Genomic DNA, 26,322 nt, shown 5'->3' on the forward strand with positions numbered 1-26,322 from the left:
CTTATTATGAGCCTCGGGATTGCTGTGATTATATGCTTCATTATATTTTCCAAACATGTGAAAACTCTAAAGGAGAGAGTGTATGTTGTGCCTGGCTGCACCCAACTGGTGATCACGTTCTGCCAGCCAGCCATTTTGGTGAGAGATACTTAAATTATTTTCCTATATATATATATATATATATATATATATATATATATATATGAAATCTAAGGCGCTTTTTTTTTCACTTTGCCTTTGAGGTCACATAATGAAAACTCACTTTCACTGCTTGTGCACATACAGTACGTTTGTGTTTCTGATGGACCTACTAACGTACACTGTGAAATGAGACAACTTAGTTGGTTGTTGTCAGCTGTCTATCTCAGAAAACATGTGAGCTGTTCACAAACCCCACCAACCACACAAACCACACCATCCCCACACCACATACCCCCAACACCAAACTGAGGCCAGGGATAATACCTGGCTGAAGCCTACCCCCCCCCCCCCCCCCCCCACCAAGCAGAGAACAAAAAAAAAAATAGAAAATACAGACTCTGACCGAGGGTTACTATACCTAAAATAAAAAAAACAGACTCTGAAACAGGCTTCCCATACCATAAACCCACAAATGACCCAAAAAAGATTAACTGGTCCCCTTCTAGGGGACCTGGATCCCCGGAACAGCACGGTCCACCGGCCTCCTTCCCCCAGTGCGACGATAGACTGCCCCCTCCTCCTTTCCGGAGCGTGGGGCCTCGGGCTGCTGTGCCGACTGATGAAGGCGTGGCCAGAATTGACTGTTGCAGGGGCTGCATGAAGGGGTGGCCTGGCTGATGTGCTGCTGGATGGTCCTGGCAGTGGCTGCTGGGCAGAGGAGCTAGCCCATGGTGGCTGCCTCTCCCCCCGGTCCTCCGCCGGAGTGTTGTTACTGTGGGCTGCTCCTGCCAGTCGGGAGAGGGTTGGTGCTGGGTCCGCCCATTGACCCGCTGGTGGCTCCATTGCGTCTTGCCCTTCTGTGTCCCTTCCCCATGCCGGAGAGTCCTTGTTCAGGTGCCAGTGTGGCCATTTTGCCTACCACGCGCCACCCAAGTGCCGTGTTCAGGGACCTCCGGCAGAGAGACACAGACAGGGTTGTAGAAAACACAGAATTTTATTGTAGAGAGGGGGCTTGATCGAACAAGCCGCGGGGCAGCTGGTCACAGGTCATGACAGGGCTCCTCTCTCCTAAGAGTGTGTGGGGATGGGGGTTTTAACCTGTTGCTCGTTAGACCAAGCAATGAGCAACAGGTATGCAGCCACTCTGATCCTGGGTCCCTAGTTACCTAGATTCAGGTCAGGTGTGGCTGCTTAAACCACACCATCCCCAAATCACAGCAGGCAAGAAAAAAAGACATTTCAAAATGTGGTCACCCTAAGCTAAGAGCTAATCATTGGAAGTGCTCTGTTGGCTGCACAGAAGAGTGCTAATCTTTTGAAGGAAAGATGAATCAATACCAACTGTCCGTGACAAAACTGCAGACGAGGGAAATGTAAGTGTTTAAAAAATAATTGTGCTGTGTTCCTTTTGCCGTTTTTGAACATACCTGTCAACCCTCCTGTTTTTCCCAGGATTCTCCAGCATTTTACCCTTCTCTCCTGCTGTCCTCCCATTTAAATATGTTCCCGTAAATCTACCGTATTTTTTACTTTTCTAAAAAAAAAACGTTAGCAGTGCACCACGTGATCACAGCGATCTCCGCGATGCGCTGCACATTTCTCCAAACAAAACCATTTAAAACAGTGTGTTATTATTGTAGATGTATATAGAGAGGCCCACCCCACACAACCAGTCTCGGAGTGGTGGGTGGCAGCAGCTCATTTGCATCTAAAGGGTCAGACACTGAAACAGTGTCAGGAACAGGAGGGGTTTTGAGGTGTAATTTTAAGCAAAAAACTTTAAAGACATATTTTGAGGAACTCAGAGACCTATATGAACTTGTTGAAAAGGACTTGGACATTTAAAGCTACAATACACAGCTTGATTTAAAATTTTATTGCAAAAGCCTTAATTATGTAAAAAAAAAAAAAAAAAAATCCAGTTAGATTTACTGATGCAGAGCAATCTACAGGGCAGCAGTTCACTTTTCTAAACTGGAATCCAGATCATATTCGATATTGCGCTTCATTTTACACTCCACTGTTCTACAGTAAGCGATGGAGTGGGGTCATTGGACTGGATCAATAACGTCAATCAATCACACCTGCAATTGGCCAGCTTTGCCAGCTTCAATATAGATTTATAAACCCATGCCAAGAGAAACAGCCAAAACTACACTGGCACAGAATATATGTATAATTTATTTATATATATATAAATTTTTACACACAGAACTTAAAAAACCACAGAATTCCACTGGTCGTCAATAAGAACCGCGTGAGAGAGAATAACACTGGCCTGGCCTGATGGCTGGAGCTACAGATCATTATGGGATGGTCCCTGGATCCGAGTGCTGAACTGCAGGGAAAAACAAACAAATCGGTCAGGAGCTGCTGGATTGCCAAGGTAACCTTTGGCCAAAAAAAGGCATCTAAGCTAACTGCTACTGCACTGAAATCCTTCCCCCATGTTTACACTTTTATAGACTTATACACGATTCAGTTGAAGCAAGGGCAGAAAAATACTGTTGGACGTGGAGCTAGACAGACCGATGTTCCTCTGTCAATTTAGTGTCATTTGGACAGTCGGAAATACTATAACTTAACAATAAGAATAACAAAAAAATTACGAATACTCTTCTGCCATTACGCAATCACATCAATCACTGCACTTGTCTTTTTTGAGGAAAATATGACTTTTGGAGGCAACAATTCTCCATCATACATGCTTTATTTCGCCATCAGTTCACTTTATTAATGTTAATGTTGGATCTCACCATATCCACTATCAAATCTCTTTTTATGGAAGTGAATTGTGTGTATTTTTTTTCACACTTTGCAAAACACTATATCAAGGGATTTTTAAACTCTCCTTCATGGAACATGGTAAATGTCCATCTGGGCAAACCACTCACTGTTGTTCTGGAAAACACAAGCGCTCTCATTTTCCCTGAGATCATTTTTGGATGCAAATCCCAGACGCAGTTCATCTGACAGCCTCTGGGGGGAGGATTCGATTGTCGGATGCGTTTTCCGATTCGGTGTGAAGCGAGCTTAAGATAAACGCATTTTGCAGCTGCATCGCAATTTTCAATCACTCGTAATTTTTCCAGAAAAAATATTTTTTTCTGGAAAAAATGGAATGGAACTGCATATTTAAGTGCATTTCATGTTAAGCGCAATCCAACAAAATCAATCATTCATGTTGTATAATATAGTTATATAATATAGTGAGAAAATAACTGAACTCTGCACAGTGCCATCTCGGCCCTGCTACGGTGGCCCACAAGGTACAGCAAAATGGGCCCTTATTATACTAAATTGTTTAATTATCCAGTGCATGGAAGCTATTTTGGTTTATTTGGCTATTTTAGTGTTTTATTTGCCTACTCTTTTATATTTGGCTATTTATCTTTCAGCCTGTTCAGCCTTTTATTCTAATTATCTGTACAGCAATTGTCACCATTATAAATTCCTTATACATGAAAATGTACTTGGCCGAATAAACTGATTTTTTTGGGGAAAAACATGTTTGGCTCGTGTAACCCTTTGGGAATCGATGGGTTTGTTAAACAGTAGATCCCGACTGAACCCTCTAATCAGGGTTGAAAAATGGTGAACATATAGATACAGTAGGCACAAACACATGCACATACAGGATGAACACACACATGCATTAAAAACAGGCACTGAGGCTGTCAGTAAATGAAATTTATCTTAAGTAACTTAAGATACAAGATAAAAAACAGACCGCTTAGGGTTTGTTTTTGTTTTCTTAAGTTGAAGGATCAACTCAAATCTGTCCAAACACCTTCGGTTCCACATCACGCAATGGGACAGTTTTTCTTAGATTACCCTGATCCTCTCCCTGAGATGCTCGGACCCCCTCAAAGAAACAGCCAAACCTTCCCACGGCCCGACACCTAATACCTGCCAAGACCCGAGGTGGGACCCAGCGTGGACCCCCCACAGAGGGACTATTTGTTTTCACAATGTTCATTGGTAGGTCTATGTTACCACGTTAACTCATCCACCTGAGATTCATCACACTGACTACAAAATGTTGCATTACATTACATTACATCTAGTCATTTAGCAGACGCTTTTATCCAAAGCGACTTACGAGGGAGAATAACATTCAAGCTACATTGCGACAGAGATTAGTGTAACAACAACATTAGTGTAACAATAAATACTGCAAGGTGGTGCTCAGTAATTGTAGGTTAGGACAGGAGGTACTCACTGAAGAGCTGGGTCTTCAAGTGCTTCTTAAAGACAAGAGAGGGAGGTCCCTGCTCTGGTCATTTTTGGCATTTTTGCATCAGGATTCGAAGATCTGTTTGATGGCAATCCCACATCACTAAAAGGTGATAATGGGTAATTATCGTGTTTGAAGTGCAGGCCCTATTCACTCCATCTTCTCTCTCTTTCTCTCAGCCTTTCTCTTTCATCGATATAGTTTGTTCTTTCGTCATCTAATTCTATCATATTTAGCAGTGTGCTAAAATGATACGAGTGAGTTTCTGTGTGTTCACCGTTTGTTTTACAAACCAATTTATTTATTTATTTTCAAAATGAACAAAGTATGAATTGCATAAAAGGTCTTTTGGCTCTCATGGTGTTGTTAGACAGGCCTTGTAGCTGGTTGAAATGGTATTGACTTTTCTTTGTTAATTACGGTATATTCACATTTCACAACTCCATAGTGACAGTGGTCCGACTGTTTGTCTTTTTCTGCCCTTGCTGCCTTTGATTATCTTATAAAGCTCTGGTATATATCGGTTATCTGACCAGATCATAAAACTGTTGCGCTGTCGACAGAAGTTTATTTGGGTCTTGGTCCTTTTACACATAATTATTGTGACAACACCGCCACCCTGTGGCCCCCCTTATAGATTGCACGTATTATTAGACTTTTCAAAACAGTCATTTAAAAGTAATTTCAGATGCATTGTTTGTTTGTTCGTTTATTCATTTGTTTTTAGTTATTCAATTGGCAGGATGCAAGACCAGATGAATCTTTTTTTTTATTTGCGCACTTTCATTTTTACGTGTTTACCCAATTTCTGGTTCCTTGCTGAACATCGCTGAGCTGAGTGCAGTTGAATGCACTTCGTTTCGCAAAGTTATACCTCATTCTGTATCATTGTCTTGCTCTGTTTCTCTATATATATATATATAGATTTTTTTTTTTAATATAAAATAAAGATAATTAATATTAAATAAAGTTTTATTCCATACATTACAACAATTGTTTTGCACTTTCACTTTACGGATGTTTGGTTTTTCAACAAATAATCGCTTGAACTCGACTTATGCTTGAATGTTTGCATCATATTTGCCCTGCTGACCCCTGATGGCCCGTGAAGGTACTGCAAGAGAGCTCTGCCCAGACTGTCCATACGTACAGTAGTTTCATAGGCAGAAGTAATTCAAATACAATGCACAATTGTCTTTAAAAGAAAGAGTCAAATTAATTATTTCTTCATATTTTTTTTAAATCGTCTTCATAGACAGGCCTATATTTAATTTAAACAATATTCTTCTGTTTCATGACAGTCTATCTTCCGTTTAATATGATATTATCACAATATGATAATACCATAAATGTTGCGCTCTCTCATATATATATATATATACGTGTGTGTGTGTGTGTGTGTGTGTGTGTGTGTGTGTGTGTGTGTGTGCGTGTGTGTATGTATCGTTCAAAACACACGTTATAATTTCATTCATTTCATTCATTAAATCTGTTAAATTAGGTTAAGTACCAAGGAAGTAAACCAAATGTCTCCTGCTACGACTAAGTCGCAGAATACTATTTGATTTGAGTCCATATTCATTTAAAAATAAATGTGATGAATATCAAATGTATTTTATTTGTTTTTGTTTTTTTTCCACATAATGTTACGGATTACTACTTTAAACACTAACAACCGTCTATGCAACGCTTTTAAGCATTAAACGCATGCAACGCACCCTTGATACAGTACATGCCCTGGAGAGAGTACTGCGTGCGTGCGGACGTGAGGCAGGCTGTATGCGCTCTCACAGTGGGCGGTGTCGGATCCTATTGCCGCGAGATACTCCGCTCACTCTGCTCAATCGCCGCCTTCTTTCCCCGCGCAGATGGAGGCTGTGGTCACATAATGTTCTCTGGGGCTGAAGCTGAGACGCTAGAAGACTGGAAGACTGGGAATAAAAAGAGAGACCGGGGTCCACACTTTGGAATTACCTGCTGGAGCTAACCCGGCATTCTCAGAGAAAGCGGAAAATGAATGAGTATTTTCCCTCCCGCTGGACCAGGAGCAGTTGAGGAACATTTTGGAGAGAACTCTGTATGGGATTTATTCACCAGCAAATTGATTTTCACCAAGTTTTAAAACATTTTGTTTGTTTGTTTGTTTGTTTTTTTTAACTGGAGAAAGGTGTAAATGGGAAAAGTGTAGATGGCCAAGGTCCTTGCATAATTGTCTCATTGCAATTATAAATTGATCCGTCAGTGGCTTTATTTATTTTTTTTACACTTCCCTTTTAAGAGTTTTTTAGTTATTGATGAAGCATGTTAATATATAGTCAATGCATTTCCGAATTCAAAGTCTGATTTTGTTGAGCCAGCACTCACATTCCACAATGAGGTGGACACTGCACCTATTTGTGTGTGTGTTGCTTTTGTTTACATTCGTGGAGTCTTTTGAGAAAAGAATTCACAGAAAGACGATGTTTCGACAACCACCATCCCAGGGAGCTATTTCACATCATGCGCACCAGCCTGTGAATGTGCAAAGTGAGCTTGTAAATAATTCTATTAGTTTGACCCCAGGCAATCTGACCGGATCCCATTTAGCCAGTCGCCGCAAGACCACGCAGGGAGACCAACTCCAGAGAGCAGGACCAAACAGACGGGTGATGTCAAACAGAAGAGTTCCGCAGCTGAGGACCCCTGTGAACCGTGGCTCGGCCTCCCAAGATGGCGGCACAAAACCACAGCCCAGGAGAGCTCTGCCTTCCCCAGCCAGGATTCCCTCTGGCGCCGCGAACTCCATCAACATCTTGGCCGGCTTCGCGGGGAGGAACCGAGTCCTGGTCATCTCGGCGCCACACGAGGCGGACGGCTACTACCGTCTGATGATGAGCCTCATGAAGCCGGACGTGTACTGTGAGATGGCCGAGCGCCACATGCACCAAATCGTCATGTTCCACCAGGACGGCGAGGCCGGCGGGAAGGTACGCAGGGTGTCCACCAAGGGACAGATTACCGAGGAGCCCCTGGACCCGGCGCTCGTCCCCAGGTTGATGGGCTTCCTAAAGCTGGAGGAGGGCAAGTTCTCCATGGTCCTGTTGAGGAAGAACCTCCAGGTGGAGGAGGTATACCCTTACCCTGTCAGGCTGGAAGCCATGTACGAGGTGATGGACCTGACCCCCATTCGCAGACAAGAAAAAGCCAGGCAGAGAGGCTTCGTGCAACGATGCAAGGCGGCCGGCGTAGAAGGTGAGGTGCTCAAATCCCCGGGAACTCAGAAAACACTTTCCAGCGGACAACACAACGCATCGTTGGAAATAATAAACGTAAACACAGCAGAGAGCCCTGCGCAGGTACCGACCTCTGCAAATGAGGCTGTAAGCACTTCCACCACCCGGCGAACCACAGCCGCACCGATGAGAACAACAACCACAACAACCACAACCACCACCACACATCCAACAACCCAACACACACCACCAACAACCGTGATTATGACCACAACTACAGCGAAACCAACCACAGTCACATTTAAGGCGACCACCGCGACGGTTGCAGGCAGTACAACCGCCGTAGGATTTGCCTCCACAGACTCCACTACCTTTGATCAGGAGACTGGCCTGTGGCGCCCGGATTCCATCCAAACCCAAGAGGATTACACACACCTGACCATCACAGGAGAGCCTGGCACAAATGAAAAACCTCGTAAAGTCGTCAGTGAACCCAGCCAAGAAGTTGCCACAAGCTCCACTGAACTCACCGACAGCAATTCGGAGGGAAAAGTGGGAGGGAACGAGAAGTCAGAGAGGGGATCTGTCCCTCGGAAGAAAGATGAGATCGTAAATGACAACCAGGGGCGTGGAGAGAAGATCGATAAATCAAGCGGAAAGAACAAGCCGGACAAGAGGAGGACAAAGACCGCAAAGGAGGGCCACCCCAACCTGCGCGGCCGAAAGAGCGGGAAGAAAGGAGCGCTGTATCAGGAGAAGCACGGCGGCGACGGGCCTTCAGCTAAACAACCCAAAGTGCTCGCCCTCCTCGCTTCCTTCTTCGCTTCGTTTGAGCGACGGAGGAGACTGCTTGTGAGTGTTTTTCCAGCCCTCTTCAAAGATGCTTGCTTCTATAAATCTTGGCTATAACTTAAGCATTACGCATCGAGACGTCTAAGTGTTTTCAGATGCGTGGGCCGTGCGGAGGCCTTTCAGTACAGGAGCTCATAAAACTCATTCCGCTCATACGAATGCCTTACCACTCCATCATTTTCCGTCCCCGCAGGTCATAACGACGCCCAGCGAGGAGAACCGCATGTACACCCAGCAGCGAGATGAGTACCTGGAAAACGTGTGCGAGATGGCCGTCCGCAAACTCTCCATCATCACCATCTTTGGCTCCCTGGCCAACGGCACAATGAAGATAGACCACTTTAAACTCGGTAAGACCGTTGGAGCTCATTTCAAAGCCCATTTTAATTGTTCTTTTTTTTTGTTGTTGTTGTTTTTTTTTTTTTACCGTGACACAGGCGTGTGCCTTTTTCTTTTGCTGGCGTGCAGAGCAGGATCAGCCTCTCAGCGGGTTACCGGAGGAATATCTCACCAACCAGGCACTGATCCGAGCCCTGAGGAAGGACCTGGGGATGACCTTCGACGACTACTACATGGTGCTGACCGACCTGGACGTGAAAGCCAAGGTCCGTCACTATAGTAAAGCATTTTAGATCACCGTGCAACTCTGCATATCTTTTCCCCCTTCTGATCATATAAGGCCATGTAAACGACTGAGCCGCGTCGGTTTATTTTTCCTCCCCGCAGCAAGAATATGAGGTGCCCATCGCCATGAAAGCTGTGTTTGACTACATCGACACGTTCTCCTCGCGGATCGCCGAAATGGAACAGCAGAAGAAACTTGGCGTGATGTGTGCGAAAGAAGAGAAGTCTCGATCCTTAGAAAATTTCCTTTCAAGGTAATGGAATGACAGAGCTGCAACGGCGCTATGTGTAAACACCATCTGTGTAACAGATACATAGGGTCTTAAGAAATCAAAAAATTCAGTTGAAGTTCTCGTCCCTTTTTCTGGTACAAGGACGAGGAGGGATTCCTACCTCGCCAGCTATCATTCCTCTCCCAGCGCTGTTGGAATAAAACCTAACTGAAAGAAATGGCGAATCATGGGACATCAAAAACAAATTCCTCCATTTGATGCATTTTAAAGAAAAAGGTGCGTCACTATCCAAAGAGCATCTATGCATTTTGGGTTCTTTATACATCAGCTTTCTTCCCACCAAATCCGTCATGGGATCCTCCTCTCTAGGGATCGCAGAATGTGAGACAGACTCTCCATAGGAATGAACGGACCTCGGGTTTGTTCCTGTCGTTTGTGGGATTTGGTGTGAAGCGGGCTTTCGACCTTGCAAGCTCGGTGACGTTGTTTGAATTCGGTTGTGTTTGATTAAACGCCGTGTCTCGACAAGGTTCCGCTGGAGGAGACGGCTCTTCATCATCTCTGCCCCCGGACGACGAGGAGTGGGCCTATCAGCAGCAGCTCTACAGCCTCAACAGCCAGGCCTGCAACCTGGGTAAGACTGGAGATTTGGCTAAATTTGGCTGGAGTCCGGGAGGGAAGTGAATCATGCATCTCCCTTTCTTTTTTTTTTTTTTTTTTTTTTTGTGAAAAATGCTGGACATTTACCGGACAATAACAGTTCCTACGGGAACTTTAAAGGCTCATTAGATGTTTTATGGCGACTCAACGTGGCAGAAGAGAGTGACGAGCAGGGGTGTTTGGAAAGTGAGTCCACACTCCGGAATCATTTTCCTTCTTCCCGTAAATATTTGAATGCTCTTCCCCCGCGAGCGAAACACTTCTCACGGTTAACGATCCAGTGGAATATTCGCGGCTGGAATTCATCTTCACATTCCACGTTCATTCCAAGGGAGACGTTTGGGAGCAACGCTTTCAGAGGTCCTTAATAAAACTAGACGGCGCCCTGTGAAAACACGCAGCCGTTCATTCAGCATTTGTTCATTCATTTGCTCCTAGGCCAGCGTCTTTTCTCTGGGTAAGGGGCGAGTAGCTGCAACTTGGAGGTTTTGTGTCTCAATATGGAATTGGATCGCTGGAAAACATTTGCGCTCGACCACAAGCAAATTGATGCCTGTTGTTTTTTTTCAAATCCATTTTTGAGAGAGAGAGAGAGAGAGAGAGAGAGAGAGAGAGAGAGAGAGAGAGAGAGAGAGAGAGAGAGAGAGAGAGAGAGAGAGAGAGAGAGAGAGAGAGAGAGAGAGAGAGAGAGAGAGAGAGAGAGAGAGAGAGAGAGAGAGAGAGAGAGACTCTTTTGGTGGAGATAGGAGTCTCCAGAGATCCCCTAGAATGTTTGGTATTTGTTTTCCAGGCTTGTTTGCAAAGAAAAAAACGCTCAAGTTGCCCACAGACTGATGAGAAACAGAGCAGAGAGAGATGAGGCCGTTCTTTCATTTTGGAGTTGTCATTCTTCCTGGAAAGTCAATGTGGCACTAATAAAGCTGGCATGAAGGAGCAAAAATAATGGTAGTAGGAGGGGCAATCTTTTTTTTACTGTATCTTAAGGGTCATCTGGTTTAAACCTCACGGGACATACGGTGTGGGTGGAGATGCAGCCTCCGCCTCCAGGTTTCCAAACGACTGGGGAATTGACCCAATATGAGTAATGTGGATTCAGAACATCAAACTCACCATCACGGTTCCTGAACATCAAGATGCTTTGTATTTCCACACAAATTTGAATTGCAATATTTCTATTTTTCAAAAAAGAATGAAATCATGAACTCAATGCTTCTATTGGATTGACTTTGGGCTTTGGATATTGTATTTGCGTTGATTTATCAATTTTTACCTATTAATGGATAAGTTTGCTATTTTTTATGATATTTATGTTTTGTATTTTTTTATTTGTATATTTATTTATATATATTTTTTTTACTTCACTTTTTATTCAATTTTATTTTATTATTAATCTTATTCTCCATTTATTTTCAGATTTTAAACTTTTCTATGCTAATCATCTGTAGTGAAACGCACCAAACCTCCCTAGAACAAATTCCTAGTATGTGTAAATGTACCTGGTGGAATATACACATTCTGATTTTCAAAACATTTATACAAATGCATGTGTAATTTATCACTCTTCATAGCACAAACTATGAGAGACATCGGTTTTGACTCCTTGTTTCCAAAAGCAGATTTATACCCCTTTCCCACTGCATTGAAACACCCGAAACACAAAAAACATGCATTAACTTTTGGCATTTGTCACCAGTGGGAAAGGAAAAACCCAGATCTCAGTCCAATAGACCAGGGTTTTAGTCAGCTCCTCCTCCGATCGGCTCAGATGTGAGAGAGGCACCTGGGTCGACGGGCTAATTTTGGCCCTTTTACCTGCACGATGCGACGCGTGTTGAAATTCTGGATGCTGGGGTATAAATAGACAGGAATATCTATGTATCTTCGATCCTTTCATATTCCATTTTGAATCCAAAATCAGAAGTTGTTTTGTTTTCCCTATGGGGGACCGTGAAATGTTGTGAGTGTTGGGATTGCACCATGGGGAGCACAGCGGAGAACCCCCCGCAGGGCTCCGGCTATTTTTAGCAGGTTGACCTGGGTTTAAAAAAACCCGGGTCAATTTTGGTGTGAAAACAGTATTAGTGATAAGCTACAGCAGAGTGTTAAGTTTCTCATTAGCAAAGTGTTTGGTGAGTTTGTGTTATGAGCAGTCATAAATGATGGGAACCAACATTTTAAGTTGGCTCGGGTTCAAAATTGGCGAACTGATTGTGATGTGGGGATGGTCTGGTTTGAGCAGCCACACCTGTCCTGGGTCCAGGTCATTGGAGACCCAGGATCAGAGTGGCTGCATACCTGTTGATCGTTGGTTGGTCTAACGAGCAACAGGTAAAACCCCCATCCACACACACACTCAGGAGAGGAGCTCCTGTCATGACACATGTCCATCTAGACCACTCTCTACAATAAAGTAGTGTCTACAACCCCATCATCGGTGTCTCTGGGCCGGAGGTCCCTGAAAACACAGTGCTTGGGTGGTTTCCTTTAATGTCTTTATTTCCCAGAGCTAGGATGACCCAGTTCCTAGAGCAACTCATGCAGTGTTATGTAATGTCAGTGCAAAGATTGTGTTATTTCCAAAACCTATGTGTGTCTTTGCTCAGGTCTTCGCCACATGTCTGTGTTGAAGCTCATCGGGAAAGACACGGAACTGATGGGAGGAGTCCTGGAGCTCTATCCGATCAACGGTAAGAGTCTTTATCATAATCATCTCAAATCCATAAATTATAATCATTTTCGGTGTTAATGGCGATTGAGCAGGCTCTACTGCAGGACATTAACCCGCCTGGCTCCCCAGGGAGTTCCACCGTGGAGAGGGAGGAGCTGTCCGCCGCCCTGGTCCAAGACATCAGGAACTACTTCCAGGTCAGCCCGGAGTACTTCTCCATGCTGCTGGTGGGCAAGGATGGCAACGTCAAGTCCTGGTACCCGTCCCCCATGTGGTCCATGTCCATCATTTACGACCTGGTGGACTCCATGCAGCTTCGGAGGCAGGAGATGGCCATCCAACAGTCGCTGGGCATGCGCTGCCGCGACGACGACGACTACGCTCACCACGGACACCACGAACGAGACCAGGACGGTTATAGTCACCGTGGTTACGGTTACTAAAGAGGCCTGGGAGACAGTGGGCTGCGATTTGTTGACATGTGCGAGTTAGGGTTTGCAGCGGGCATTTCAGGCTCAGGTCCAATTGGAATTGAAACAAATCCATTGCTGTCGTTCTGATGTTTGTGCTTTTCTCAACAGACCAGACGCTTCACTAAATCAGGTCCAGTGAAGTAGGTTTGGAGAAGTTGTTTACTGAACCCAGTCTCACACCCCTCACTGTGAATTTCCAGAGAGTCAGAGCAGTTTGGTGTTTACTGCACCGTCCTTCTCAGCCAGTTCCTCGGTCCAGGGCATTAACACATCCGTCCAAGTCCTCTAGTTTAATTTGGGGGCTATTTGGAACCAGAACATGAACAATATAAAGCCAAATGTTTTACTCTTCTCTTACTGGCGATAACTTTGGATGTTTAATCAGTAATTTTGTTTGGCACAATTTGTATTAATATAATAAAATTTAGAATGTGGTACTCTATTGTAATGTGTTTTTGTTTTCTCTATCGTGCCATTTCCATAATGAGGCTGCACGCAAGAAGTATTTGGAAATCTCAATTAATTACACAATTAATTGTACGCCAAGCTGTATGCCCTTTAGTTCACCTATGTGGCTATGACATTAGGGCTGTCCCAACAAATACTCCATGTCTCCTGGAAATCATAAGCACATTTTTTTTTTTTGTTGTTATTTTATTCATATATTCAACTTTCAAGTGAACAATTAAAAAAAAATTATTAATAATAATAATAATAATAATAATTACTTCCCTAACAACGTTTGATTTTGAAAACAAATACCGAGATAATTCAATCGTTTGGCTTCGCACTCATCAACCCCCCCCCCCCCCACTCGCCGACCCGTTTCCTCCCGCGAGAACCTTCGGCTCTCCTCGCGATGGTTCGTTTAGCCGGAAAAGGCTCTCGCCGTTCGACCCGGGTCATGTGACTTGCTGTGACGCGCCGCCCGAGTGTGTCAAAGCGAGCAGACGTTCAGGTGTCGCGTCGCGTCGCTACGTCGCCGGGGGGGGGAGGAAGCTATACAACTTGGCGATGCAGAACGTCATCAACTCCGTGAAGGGCACGGCGCTGGGGGTGGCCGAGTTTCTCACTCCAGTTCTGAAGGCAAGATGGATCAGCGTGTGTTTAGCTTGTCAACGTGTGCTGCTCCCACCGATGCTAACGTCTAGCAAAGCCGACGCGGCGACTATTCGCTGGCCACTGTCACTTCACGCGGTCCGCCGCTCGTTGTCGTCGTCGTCGGACGTGGTTCCAGTCAAATGCGGGAAGCTCGAGTCCACGTGCCGTTCTGAGGAGTTTCCACAATTTGCGCGCCAGGGGTGCGGTCGGTTCACGAGGTGGACTTCCACTAGTTCGGTGGTTCTCAACCTGGTGTCCGGGGCCCCCCCTCATTGGTCCTTCAAGAGGCTCCGGGGGGGGGGGGGGGGGGGCGGCGGCAAAATGATGCATAGATAATAATATGAACAGTGACTATTTTGATCGTAGTTTCACTGTTGTCTCCCTAACTAGAGTTTAGACAGGTGTGGACTGTTGGACTAAGTCGTATTTATCAATACAAACGTTCGAAATTGTGGATCCCAGAGAACAAAATCTTACCAAATGCAGCCATTGGTCTTATGTGTATCAAATTGAGGATCGTTGATTGGAAAAAATGTTGAGCAATATTATAAATTGTATAACAGAATGTGTTATCGATCACAGGAGTCCAAATTCAAAGAGACCGGAGTAATAACACCGGAAGAGGTGAGAACACTTCCTAAAACACATCTGCACGTGATGGTCAGTTATGGCTCTATATAATGTTGGCAGCTTTCTTTGATTTGACTCTTATTTCATTTTTTAACTGTCTTTGTGTTTTGTGTTAGTTCGTAGCTGCCGGTGATCACTTGGTCCACCACTGTCCCACATGGAAATGGTGAGTTATATCTGAGACAGGTAGCCTTGCCTTGGCTTTGTGTGTCTTTTGTGCGCTTTAAATCACAGATTTCCGATGGATAAGATAACACTTTATTAAGCCTTATTAGTGTTTTTAATGAGGGCTCACCTGAAGAGGTAATTTAGTGTTTAACAGACAGGCAAAACTGCAGCATTAGGTCCAATTCAAATGCTGTCAATCTCAGAATAGTAATTAACTTTCAAATACTTGATTGTTGTACTTTCTGTTCCTCATTTCCATTTTGTTGGAAGATAGCAATGCATTAAGTTCCTTTAAATAAATAAAACCTTTAAATAAAGACTGATCCGAACTAGGCGTGAGCGGATGTAGGTCTTGTGGTTTCTCTTTATGGGTGATTCTAGACGAGCTGCAGGGCTGGCTGACTGCCTTGTGCATACAGTGAATCACAGTAGTCAAGGCAGGATGAGGTGAAAGTGTGAAATACTTTGTCAAAATCATGCAAACTTTTGTATTTGTTATCGCTCTCCTACATGGTACTCTTAACTTTTTTCTAGATAGCCCTTTTTAAGAAGCGGCCATTCCATGTATTTGTGTTATCTGTGCAATCTTATGGATTTTCACTTCAATATAGAATAACTAGCAAACATTAGAATTAATAATATTTCTAATGAATCCAGATTTCATTATGATTGGAAATTTACTGTTACTTTACTGGTACTGTGCCAATGCCTGTAGAAACTGGGTTATTGGACATGAATAGCGGGGGATTCGTAGTTGTTGACAGGTTTTATATTGACACCTGATGAAAAACAGGTACTATGATATTATGATTGTGGTGTGTTTGGTAATGAAATGCTATTGAGAATTGGTCAGGTGCCATTTTCTCCAGGGGGAATTAATGAAGTGTGACATGACTAGTTTAACCCAACACTGGCCTCGTTCTATACATTTACATTTACATTTAGTCATTTAGCAGACGCTTTTATCCAAAGCGACTTACAATTATTCAAACACCGACGGACGCAGCCATCAGGAGCAATGAGGGGTTAAGTGTCTTGCTCAAGGACACTACAGCATGCTAGCAGGAGGAGCCTGGGATCGAACCAGCAACCTTTGGATCACTAGACCACCAGCTCTACCTCCTGAGCTACCATCCCCATATACCATCCCCCTCTATAGGGGGTGGGGTTCATTTTAAGGCATGCACAGTCTAAATTTCACACCCTCTCTTTACATACAGGGCATCTGGGGAGGAGGCCAAGGTAAAACCGTACTTACTCCAGGATAAACAGTTTCTTCTAACGCGCAACGGTAAGAGGAGCTCACTTCAGTTGTCCCATTTGTTTATTTTATATTGTCTTTTTTTCCTTTTTACTCTATCATTTTCCCAACACACCAAGAGTTGTCCATCGAAATAAACGAAACAAATGTATTTTTCTCTTTAAACAAGTCAAATATATAACAAGTTATTTTATTTTATTGTTTAACGGTTAAACAATAAACTCCAAACTCCACTACTGCCACTAGCTCTGTGGCAGCTCAGGAGATGGTAAGGTGTGGAAAGCTGTTCACGGACAGTGAATACATGAAAGAATCATTCATTAAAATATCAGAGCATCTATTCCCAGAGTTCAAAAACAAAACTGAGATGGTTCTGAAAGTTAAAGATACGCCCCTCTGATACTGGAGATGCTGACCCTGCTGCTGGGAGAAGTTAGGGAGCTATCCAGAGTGTTATTTCACCTCCGTACACAATAGTGGGAAGGCTCCCACCAGTGGGAGGTTCCAGCCCAATCGCCTGAGATGTTTCTACAGGGTACTGCCTTCAGTGTAGTGCATTTGGGTCCTCACTGCATTCTGGCAAAAACATATCAATGAGTGGTCATTTAGACCTATTAGTTATATTCATAGGCTATTATTATTTATGTAACTAGCTCAGCAGCAAAGCTCGAAAAATTGCAAGTGAGAGCTGCTCGCATAATAAAGAAGCAGCAACCTTATACTGAATTTGGTAGATCGTATGTGCCTTCTCATACGGTCTACCAAATTCAGTGTAAAAAATGCAGTAAATTGGATAAGGAGAATACTTTTTCACAGCTCTGTAAACTCTGTAGCTCATCCCAGAGAATCATCTTAAGATCCAACATGGTTTAAAATTACTTCATGATTATCAGGATTAAAAAAACAATCTTTTTTTTTGTTTGTTTGTTTTTGTTTTTTTTCAAATCGTTCTTTTTTCCTTTTATCCTTTCTTGGCTTACCGCTTTTCTTTTATTTAACTGATGACTTTCCGTTTCCACTCCGTACCCTCAGTCCCCTGTTACAAACGCTGCAAGCAGATGGAGTATTCGGATGAGCTGGAGGCGATCATAGAGGAGGACGATGGAGACGGGGGATGGGTCGACACCTACCACAACTCAGGTGGAGGAGATTAGGCTCTGATATTTTCATTGGCAGTATTACTGGCACGCACTTTTTTTTTTTTTGTATTTTGTTTTGTTAACCTTCTGGGGGGTTTTTTTTTTGTTGTTGTTTTTTTTTGTCATTTGCAATAATTTTACCTTTGTCTTTGTTTCATGCCTAAAGAAACTGTCTTGTATAAGAACTGAAATTTCATTATTTTGACAGCTCCAGTGTGCCTAAATTCATGTAAACAGGTGTTTATTCATCACAGTATTTCAAGCCTTCAAGGCATTACATAAACATCGATAGATAGCTAGATAGAAAATTGCAATGTCCCAGAAGCTCACATCAAAACAATAGGCTGTAATAACAACAAACAATAGGAAAGAAATTGGAAAATAAATGGGGGGGGGGGGGTGTAAAATATTTGAATCAGTTTATTCTACCAGGTACGTTTACATACAGTATACTAGGAACTTGTTCTGGTGAGGTTTGGTGTGTTAAACTACGGATTAGTAAAGTCAGAAACATTGGGGAATAAAATGTTAAGGTGGGAGTTTCTTCCCACAGGTAAGGGTTTAGAGAGGGAGGCGGAGTCTTTCTGGCCGATGTGCGCCGACATGCCGCGAGTTTTATTGTACATTGCAATCTATGGCACGCAGGCCACAATTATATGTCTGGTTTGTAGTTTATATATATATATATATATACACACACACACACACACACAAACTACGTTCCTCTGCTGGGCTGCTCACGAGCCTGTGTGCCAATCTCCTCTGTAAGACAAACAAAACATTAAGAAAACTCCCTGCCTCGAGTCGGCTTGGTGGCCGCGCGAAAAGGGAACCGTGCTGTCATCTGCAGCCAGTGCTTGACCATGCCCTTTTGTCTGCCACAGTTAAATAGGATTAAAATGTGAAGTAAAAATACAATAATAAAATAAAATAATAATAATAATAATTAAAAAAAATAATAAATATATATATATATATATATATATATATATATATATATATATATATATATATATATATATATATATATATATATTACTCACAATATTAAATTGTGAAATATATACAAATATCCGAAATTAATACAAGACACACATACAGCGACAACATTAAAACCAGGTCCCTGGTCAAATGACCTTGCAATAGACACAAGTTTTAAATTGGCTCCAACTCCGATCGGCTCTGATGTGAACAGGACACCCGGGTCGAACCGCTAATTTTGGCCTTCTGACGTGTTCATGACTTTCGAACGTGACGCACCAGAAAAAAGGCATTTCTCCTGGCAATGGGAAAGGTGTCAATCGGCTATTTTTAGCGGTTTAAAAAACCAGGGTCAACCCAACGGCAGGTCTTGTGGGGTGGTCATGCAGTAGTTAGTACCTACCAAAAGTGGTCCAAGGAAGTCCTTCCAGCCGGTGAACGGGCAAGAGGGTCATGGATGCCCATGGGCTCATTGATACGCTTCGGGAGCTAAATCTAGCCCGTCTGGTCCGATCCTAGAAGAGAGCTACTGTAACACAAATTGCTGAAAAAGATAATGCTGGCTATGAGAGAAAGGTGTCAGAACACACGGTGCATCACAGCTTTCCGCATGTGGGGCTGTGTAGCTGCAGACCAGTCAGAGTGTCCATGCTGACCTCTGTCCACCGCCAAAAGCACCTACAATGGGCACGTGAGCGTCAGAACTGGACCATGGAGCAATGGAAGAAGGTGGCCTGGTCTGATCAATCACGCTTTCTTCTACATCATGTGGATGGCCATGGTTATGGTCCGATCGAGCATCTGTGGGATGTGCTGGAACAACAAGCCTGATCCATGCATCCATTACAAGACTTTAAGGAGCTGCTGCTAACATCTTGTTGCTAGATACAATGGTACACCTTCAGAGGTCTTGTGGACGGCTCAGAGCTGTTTTGGGGGCACAATGGGGACACAATGGGGACTTACAAAATATTAATGGAGTGTGAGTGTGAGTGATTACAGTATGTACTTATACAAAATTGCTCTGAAGATGTTCTGAATGTGCGTTGTGTAGGTGTGCTGGGAGTCACCGACGCTGTGAGAGAAATCGCGCTGGACAACAAGGTATGCATCACAGCTTCCTTGACCTGTGCACTGCATTTTTCCTGTGGCACCTACATCGGCTAATCCTTGATCAACTCAAAAGATAATTTAATCGTCCGTGCAACCCACCCTTAATGCACCAGTACTGTTTTCAAAAAAAGTGATAGACACTGAGGATCGCAACGGTTAGATATTGTCAGTGGAAGTTCCTGACTTTTCTGTTTTTGTTTAAGGACAACATGAATATGAATGTGAACTCTGGCGCATGTGATGATGATGAGGAGGATGACGATGGAGAGGCGGCTGACATGGAAGGTACAGTGGCCACGACGAAGCATATATTGTCATCGGTATTTGCGAGGTGGTGTTAACTATTTTTGGTCTCTCTGCAGAGTATGAGGAAAGTGGTTTGTTGGAAACAGATGAGGTAAGATGGCCCGGTGGGCTACAAACCAGACACAGATTACAGTTATTATTTGTTGTCTTTATTTGATTTCCGTTTCGCTTTCCCTACGTCTCTTCGTCCTCTCGTCAGGCGACCTTGGACACCAGCAAAATGGCCGACTCCCTCAAATCCAAAGTGGACACGGGGAGCGAAGACGCCATCCTCCAGACCAGAACGTACGACCTGTACATCACCTATGATAAATACTACCAGACCCCGCGACTCTGGCTGTTCGGATATGACGAGGTATCGTACGCACACGTCCAAAACTCCATAAAGCCGGCTTTCTTTACTCTATTTGGCATCTAGAACAATTCCACGGTTGAGACAGTTTGAGTATTTGAATCTCTTTTGTGTTCTGGTAGTTCATATTCAAACACCCCTCTAAAGTGCTTTAGTTCGGTCAAAGTCTGTTTGCAGAGCAGAGTGGGAGCCAAAGGAAAATGAACAAACCCAACAGTTCAGGATCCATTTATTCAGAGGCTGATTAAGTGATTCATGCCTTTTTCAGCTTTTATGAACCCTTTTTTTGGGATACAAAATGTATTTCCTTAAATGCCGAAAAAAGGAAGGAGGGGGCGGGAGCAAGGTTCTTGCTGGAAGATCTGTTATTACTTATTACTTCCTTGCTGTGTTTAAAGTCGCAATCCATAAGATTAGTCGCCAAACGCAGTGTTTTGAGTTTTTACTCCCCCCCTCCGTCCTCACTCTGCAAATTATTTTCAGTAAAGTGTGTCTTCTTTTGGTCAATTGATTTGTTTTGTTTTTTTCTCAGTCACTGGAGGTTTTGGGAATATTTTGTTTTATGTTCATCCATATTGAAAGTTGACTGACCAAAATCTAGCTACGCTGCTTAAGCAAATTCACTGCGGCTTCCTTTTACTTTTTGTGATTGGCCAATCTTTGCATTCTAGCCGTTAAAGGCATGGCAGATCCCGACACCAACAATGGAAACAGCATGTAGAAGAGCACATGCATAACGCAACACTGAATGTCTGTTTCTTATGAAGTTCCACCTACATACAGAAGATATTGGATAAAGATCAAATATATATGTTTTTTATTTAATAAAGTAGTCTTTTAAACACTAAACATAGTCAATGCAATAATATAGTATGTAACCTGGAAGTAATATTATACATTTAAAGAATGATATAACTAATATATAATTGGAACTTTAATAAAAAGTGATAACAAAATAAGGTATCAAATGTGATATTTTTCTAGAATCACCACTTTAAAAGATGACCTTTACTCAAAATCCCATTTTCCTAACAATTTACGATTGTTCATAGTCAAGTTTTGGCAATAATATCTTTGTTATTACACTCTGCTGTGGTCCTCTCATGGCGTCGCAGGACAGACAACCGCTGACTGTCGACCAGATGTACGAGGACATCAGCCAGGACCACGTGAAGAAGACGGTCACCATCGAGAACCACCCCCACCTCCCCCCTCCCGCCATGTGCTCCGTCCATCCCTGCAGGTGAGCGAGGAGAGGGATCCAACGAATCCCGTCCGCTGGGAAAGAAATGGCACTAAACATCCAAGGCTTGAGAAACTTTGGAAATTCTAGAATCTTTGTTCTGAAAAAGCTGTTTCCATGTGATTAAAATGTTTTTGTATCTTTTTATTTTTGTGCTGCTACCCAGATCCTGTAAATAGATTGGGATTCATGACGTTGTGTTATAAATGGCATTCTCTTATAACAATGTTATATTGCAAAGTTTTGACTTAAAAAGCATTTTACATGATATGACGCCGCGTAACCTTTCAATGACTGTTTTTCACGATGATAATGTCTTGTATTGGAATGTCTGCTTCACCAGCACTAAAGCTAATGCAACCTCTCCATTGGTCCTTGCAGACACGCCGAAGTGATGAAAAAGATCATTGAGACGGTCGCTGAGGGTGGTGGAGAGCTCGGAGTCCATATGTATCCTTATTGTTTTTATTAATGCCTAATGAATGCTGCACCGTTCCTAAAATGTGCGCTGTTGAGTTATGAACAAGGAAGATGAACAGTAAGTGAACCTGTTTTGTGTGTAAAGGCTCAGTTGTAGTTGCCGCAAGTGAGCCGTGCGGCTCATGATGCACGCACAAGCATATACACCGATCAGCCACAATATTAAAACCACCACTAATAATCACTAATATTGTGTAGGTCTCCCTCGTGCCGTCAAAACAGCTCTGACCCGTGGAGGCATGGACTCCACAACACCTCTGGTGTTGATGGTGGTATCTGGCACCAAGACGTTCGCAGCAGATCCTTTAAATCCTGTAGGTTGTGAGGTGGGGCCCCCATGGATCAGGTTTGTTGTTCCAGCACATCCCACAGATGCTCCATCTGATCTGACCCTAACCCCGGCCATTCACATGACGTAGAAGAAAATGTGATTCATCGGACCAGGCCACCTTCTTCCATTGCTCCATGGTCCAGTTCTGGTCCTGACGCTTACGTGACCATTGTAGTGCTTTCGGGGTTGGACAGGGATTAGCATGGGCACTCTGACCGGTCTGTTGTTACACAGCCCCATATGCAGAAAGATGCGAGGCACTGTGTGTTCTGACACCTTTCTATCATAGCATTAACCAGCATTAACTATTTCAGCAATTGGTGCTACAGTAGCTCTTCTGTTGGATCGGACCTGACGGGCTAGACTTTGCTCCCCACGTGCGTCAATGAGCCCATGGGCACCCATGAGCCTGTTGTCCATTCACCGGTTGTCCTTCCTTGGACCACTTTTGGTAGGTACTAACCACTGCATACCAGGAACACCCCACAAGACCTGCTGTTTTGGAGATGCTCTGACCCAGTCGTCAAGCCATCACAATGTGGCCCTTGTCAAAGTGGCTCAGATCCTTACGCTTGCCCATTATTCCTGCTTCCAACACATCAACTTCAAGGACTGGCTGTTCACTTGCTGCCTAATATATCCCAGGTACCATTGGAATGAGATGAGCAAGGTTATTCACTTCACCTCTCAGTTAAAATTGTATAAAATCTCCTGAAAGACAGGGGACACACAAACAGGCAGAGGAAAAAATGAAAGAACTGCTGCAACATAGTCCTTAGGGAAAGATCCAAACAACTACAAAAGAGCAGTAAAGAGAAGGTGTTAAATGTACATTTATTGTAGTCAGTTAAAATAGTCAAAATCTTTGGACAGCGACAGCTCTTCTCTCCTTCCATGAATTCCATGAAAACCATCTGGTGATTTTTGCGGTCACGCATTGGTACAGATTGTACCTGCGGAACTCTTCGCACAACCTTCCTTCGGAATGCGTCCATCCTGAGTTACCTAGAGCGCACGGTGCAGAGTGACAAAAATTGCGAGGTGCTTGCGAAAAATCGCGCTGCAATGACGTCATTTATGCCACGCTGCAGCGACTATCAACCAGGCTTAAGTGATTTAAATCATCTTTTTGCTTGTGTGGAAGCGGTTACTCCTGCTTAAATGTAATACTTGTCAACACAGGGCTCATTGCAGCGTATTGGCCAAACTTCACTAGAACTCATTCCTAGTATATGTAATTGTACCTGTACCTGGTGGAATACACTGATTCTGATTCAATTGCAGTACATGCAGTACATCCAAAGTGTAACATGGGCTACAGTAGGTTGCAGGCAGGAAGCTACTCAGCCTGTCTCTAGTCTCTTCCGTTAGCACAGCTGTAGCCAAAATGAATGATTTGCAGAAGTGCTAAAAGCTTGATAACATTTATTGCGACCATTTCTTTGTATAGTCCATAAAGACTGACAATATTGGGAGCATTTTGTTTGAAATTAGGCACGATGAGAAGCTGCAGCAGAGTGGTAGTTTCTCAATAATAAAGTGTTCAGTAAGATTGTTGCTATGCACAGTTAAATGACGGAAGCTATTCAAATTAGGGCAGGGTTGGAAAAATGGCAAAACCTATCCTTAAACCTTTATTCCAACCTTCATCTGTAAATATTTGGGTTTAACTGCCTTTCGACCTTTTTGTTTGCCTTAACTGCTGGTTGCAGGTACCTTCTGATCTTCTTGAAGTTCGTCCAGGCCGTCATTCCCACAATAGAATACGACTACACGAGGCACTTCACCATGTAGCTTTGCCTGCGCAAACGCTACTCCTGTGGAAATTGTGAACACGGAAAAGGATCGGGAACTCTGCCCTCGTCTGGAGGCCACTAGAGCTGGTGGTGGGGACGGGGGGTTTCCGAATGACATTCTGGATTATCGGGTGTTAGTCTGAGACACTTTGCATAGGAAGGGCAGGGTGGGAGGTGGCTTAGGACCAATAGGAGCGCTGAGGTTTTGGAGCGGTGCAACACGCACCAGTCATGTCCCACCAGGAACTTTTGGGCTTTTTGGGCTGACCAATCATGCAGTGTTTTCGTTTTGTTTTTGTCCAGATTGATATTCATACACTTTAACAAAATTTTTTTTTTTTTTTTTAAGGCAGTGTTTTTCAATCACAGTGCTGTGCCGTGACAGCTCACCACATGTTCCATCAACATTTTTCTAATTCAACTTAAAAAAAACAAAAACATTAAAATACTTACAACAATGAAAATTTGCTTGTGTTGCAAGATCAAAATTGTAGGGCTGTATTGATTCAGCAGTCAAGCCCGGATATCGGCCGGTTGCAATATTGGGCAATCATGACCACGTTCTTCAGCAATCGCAAAGGCTGAAGCTATTCACTCAATACTGGATCGGTCTAATGGTAAATTATCCCAATTACTCCAGTTGACTCCCAATGAGCAAAAAATAAGGGGTTAGGGACAAAAAATAAAAATACCAACGTTTTTCTTTAAATATCAAGAAAGTATATGTGATTGTCAAATATTTAGCAGGCTTGTTCCAGAGTGTCTAGATTTCTCTCATGTGGGACACCAGTGTCCTGGATGGATGGAGCTCAAGTGCCGTGTGTTCTGACTGGTTGCAGTGTGCAGACAATCTGGAATGTGCCCAGTGGCGGCTGACTTTCCTTCGGCCAGAATATTCACGTCCTGCTCAACTCTTGAGAAATTGTCCAGGAAATATAATTGGAAAAGGCTTTTGAGTTTGGACCTTGTCACTCTTTTCCACAAAACAATTTACTATTGTTTGTTTTGCCCTTTTCCCTGCAAGCATCAGTTGACATATCTGTTGTTGGTGACCTCTGAAGTACTAAACCAAAAGGCGATGTTGTGAACTATTGTTAGAAGTGACAGTTTTGTCCCCCATATCTTGCTACAGCTTATTTTCTGCAGTGATTGCACTAGGCTGGACACATGATTGGACCTCATGATGATGAAGCTAATCTTACCTACCAGTTTGTCTTAAAGCTTTGTTCTCTGAATGCGTTGTTGTTCGCTTTTTTGTCCGTTTTATTTGTTTCCTGTGACTGGGTTAGAGTGTTTCTTTGTCTTCTTTTGTTCTTCCTCTTCCTCGACCCCCTCAGTGTTGTTTACTTAACGCCGATTGCTCGTGTTGGAAATGACCAGACCGAGGAAGCAGTAGCACTACTTCCTCACTCTGGTATGTTTGTTTTTTTTTTTTTTTAAAGCTGTGTTGAAGCTGATTGTACTTTGATATTACAAATGCAGCCATTGTTTGTCTTGTTAAGCCCTGCGACGCAGTTCCGTACAATACAAGGTCAATTTCTGGTTTTAGTTGTTGGAAATGTTATGTACAGCAAATTAACTATATCCTGCTTAGTGGCAGCATGTTGCTGACTTCTCATCTTACTACTGGACTACCTGGTCCGATAACCCACTTCCCTCTGAATCGGTATCTCTGTTGGGCTATTCTCACACTCTGTGCTGCCTGCTGATCCTATGTCTCCTTATACGACTAAGTAACACATTATAAAGTAATGTACATTTATCAATAAATATTTATCAAAGTATTACAATAATTATGTATTTATTAACTTTCTTTAGATGGGGATTAGAATTTATATTTTTTTTTGTTAGAAGCAGAACACACAAAGATCTAACAGCTTTTACGAATCAAAATTTTCACCCTTCACCTTTTTGTTGGTGGTAGTCGAAATAGTTTGAATAAAAGCAGTAATGTCTCAATCTTAAAATAAATTATTTATATATTTATGTTTACATTTATGTCGGAATTATTTTCCCATGAGCACTATAAAGTGAAATATTTGGTTCACTTTAGTCTGCAACGTAGAAAACAACATTTACAATAACACAAAGCAATCCATTTAATCTAACAAGGTATTAATTACTGGATAGCGCTTGAATTAATTGTATAAAGGATTTCCCTAAAATCCACCCTCGCCAGTCAGTCCTGGCCTCACGCCGCCCACATGCTTCCTATCAAAACAAAGCAAGAGACGGCGCCAATCAGATGCCTGGAAAGGCTTGACGTCACCTTCAGGCGACGACCACCGTCGACACAACGCGGGGAGCTGTCGCATGAGTTG

At 43.2% G+C, this 26,322-nt stretch overlaps 2 protein-coding genes across 2 annotated transcripts; both read left to right on the forward strand.

Annotated features, from left to right (window-relative positions):
• Nucleotides 1-6,470: 6,470 nt before the first annotated feature.
• On the forward strand, nucleotides 6,471-13,453 carry LOC307247943 (coiled-coil domain-containing protein 80-like). Its single transcript, XM_080024101.1, is given in 8 exon segments — nucleotides 6,471-8,442; nucleotides 8,636-8,792; nucleotides 8,911-9,047; nucleotides 9,169-9,320; nucleotides 9,829-9,865; nucleotides 9,867-9,933; nucleotides 12,563-12,646; nucleotides 12,757-13,453. Coding segments are annotated over 8 exon segments (2,694 nt in total). The 5' UTR covers nucleotides 6,471-6,696; the 3' UTR covers nucleotides 13,071-13,453.
• A 575-nt stretch (nucleotides 13,454-14,028) lies between these two features.
• Nucleotides 14,029-25,794, forward strand: atg3 (autophagy related 3). Its single transcript, XM_080024106.1, has 12 exons — nucleotides 14,029-14,186; nucleotides 14,784-14,825; nucleotides 14,948-14,997; nucleotides 16,220-16,290; nucleotides 17,293-17,400; nucleotides 19,435-19,484; nucleotides 19,697-19,778; nucleotides 19,856-19,890; nucleotides 19,999-20,154; nucleotides 21,267-21,394; nucleotides 21,776-21,844; nucleotides 23,918-25,794. Exons 1-12 carry the CDS (start codon nucleotides 14,115-14,117, stop codon nucleotides 23,997-23,999), a joined length of 945 nt encoding a protein of 314 aa, XP_079880232.1. The 5' UTR covers nucleotides 14,029-14,114; the 3' UTR covers nucleotides 24,000-25,794.
• The last annotated feature ends 528 nt before the right edge of the window (nucleotides 25,795-26,322 follow it).

Source organism: Zeus faber, assembly GCF_960531495.2.
Source record: "Zeus faber genome assembly, chromosome: 2".
Lineage (NCBI taxonomy): Eukaryota > Metazoa > Chordata > Actinopteri > Zeiformes > Zeidae > Zeus > Zeus faber.

Coding starts and splice junctions, on each gene's coding strand:
- atg3 (XM_080024106.1), top strand. CDS start 14,115: ATGCAGAACGTCATCAACTCCGTGAAGGGCACGGCGCTGGGGGTGGCC. Junction 16,291..17,292: donor GTTTCTTCTAACGCGCAACG/GTAAGAGGAGCT, acceptor CCGTACCCTCAG/TCCCCTGTTACAAACGCTGC. Junction 19,485..19,696: donor AAATCGCGCTGGACAACAAG/GTATGCATCACA, acceptor TTTTTGTTTAAG/GACAACATGAATATGAATGT.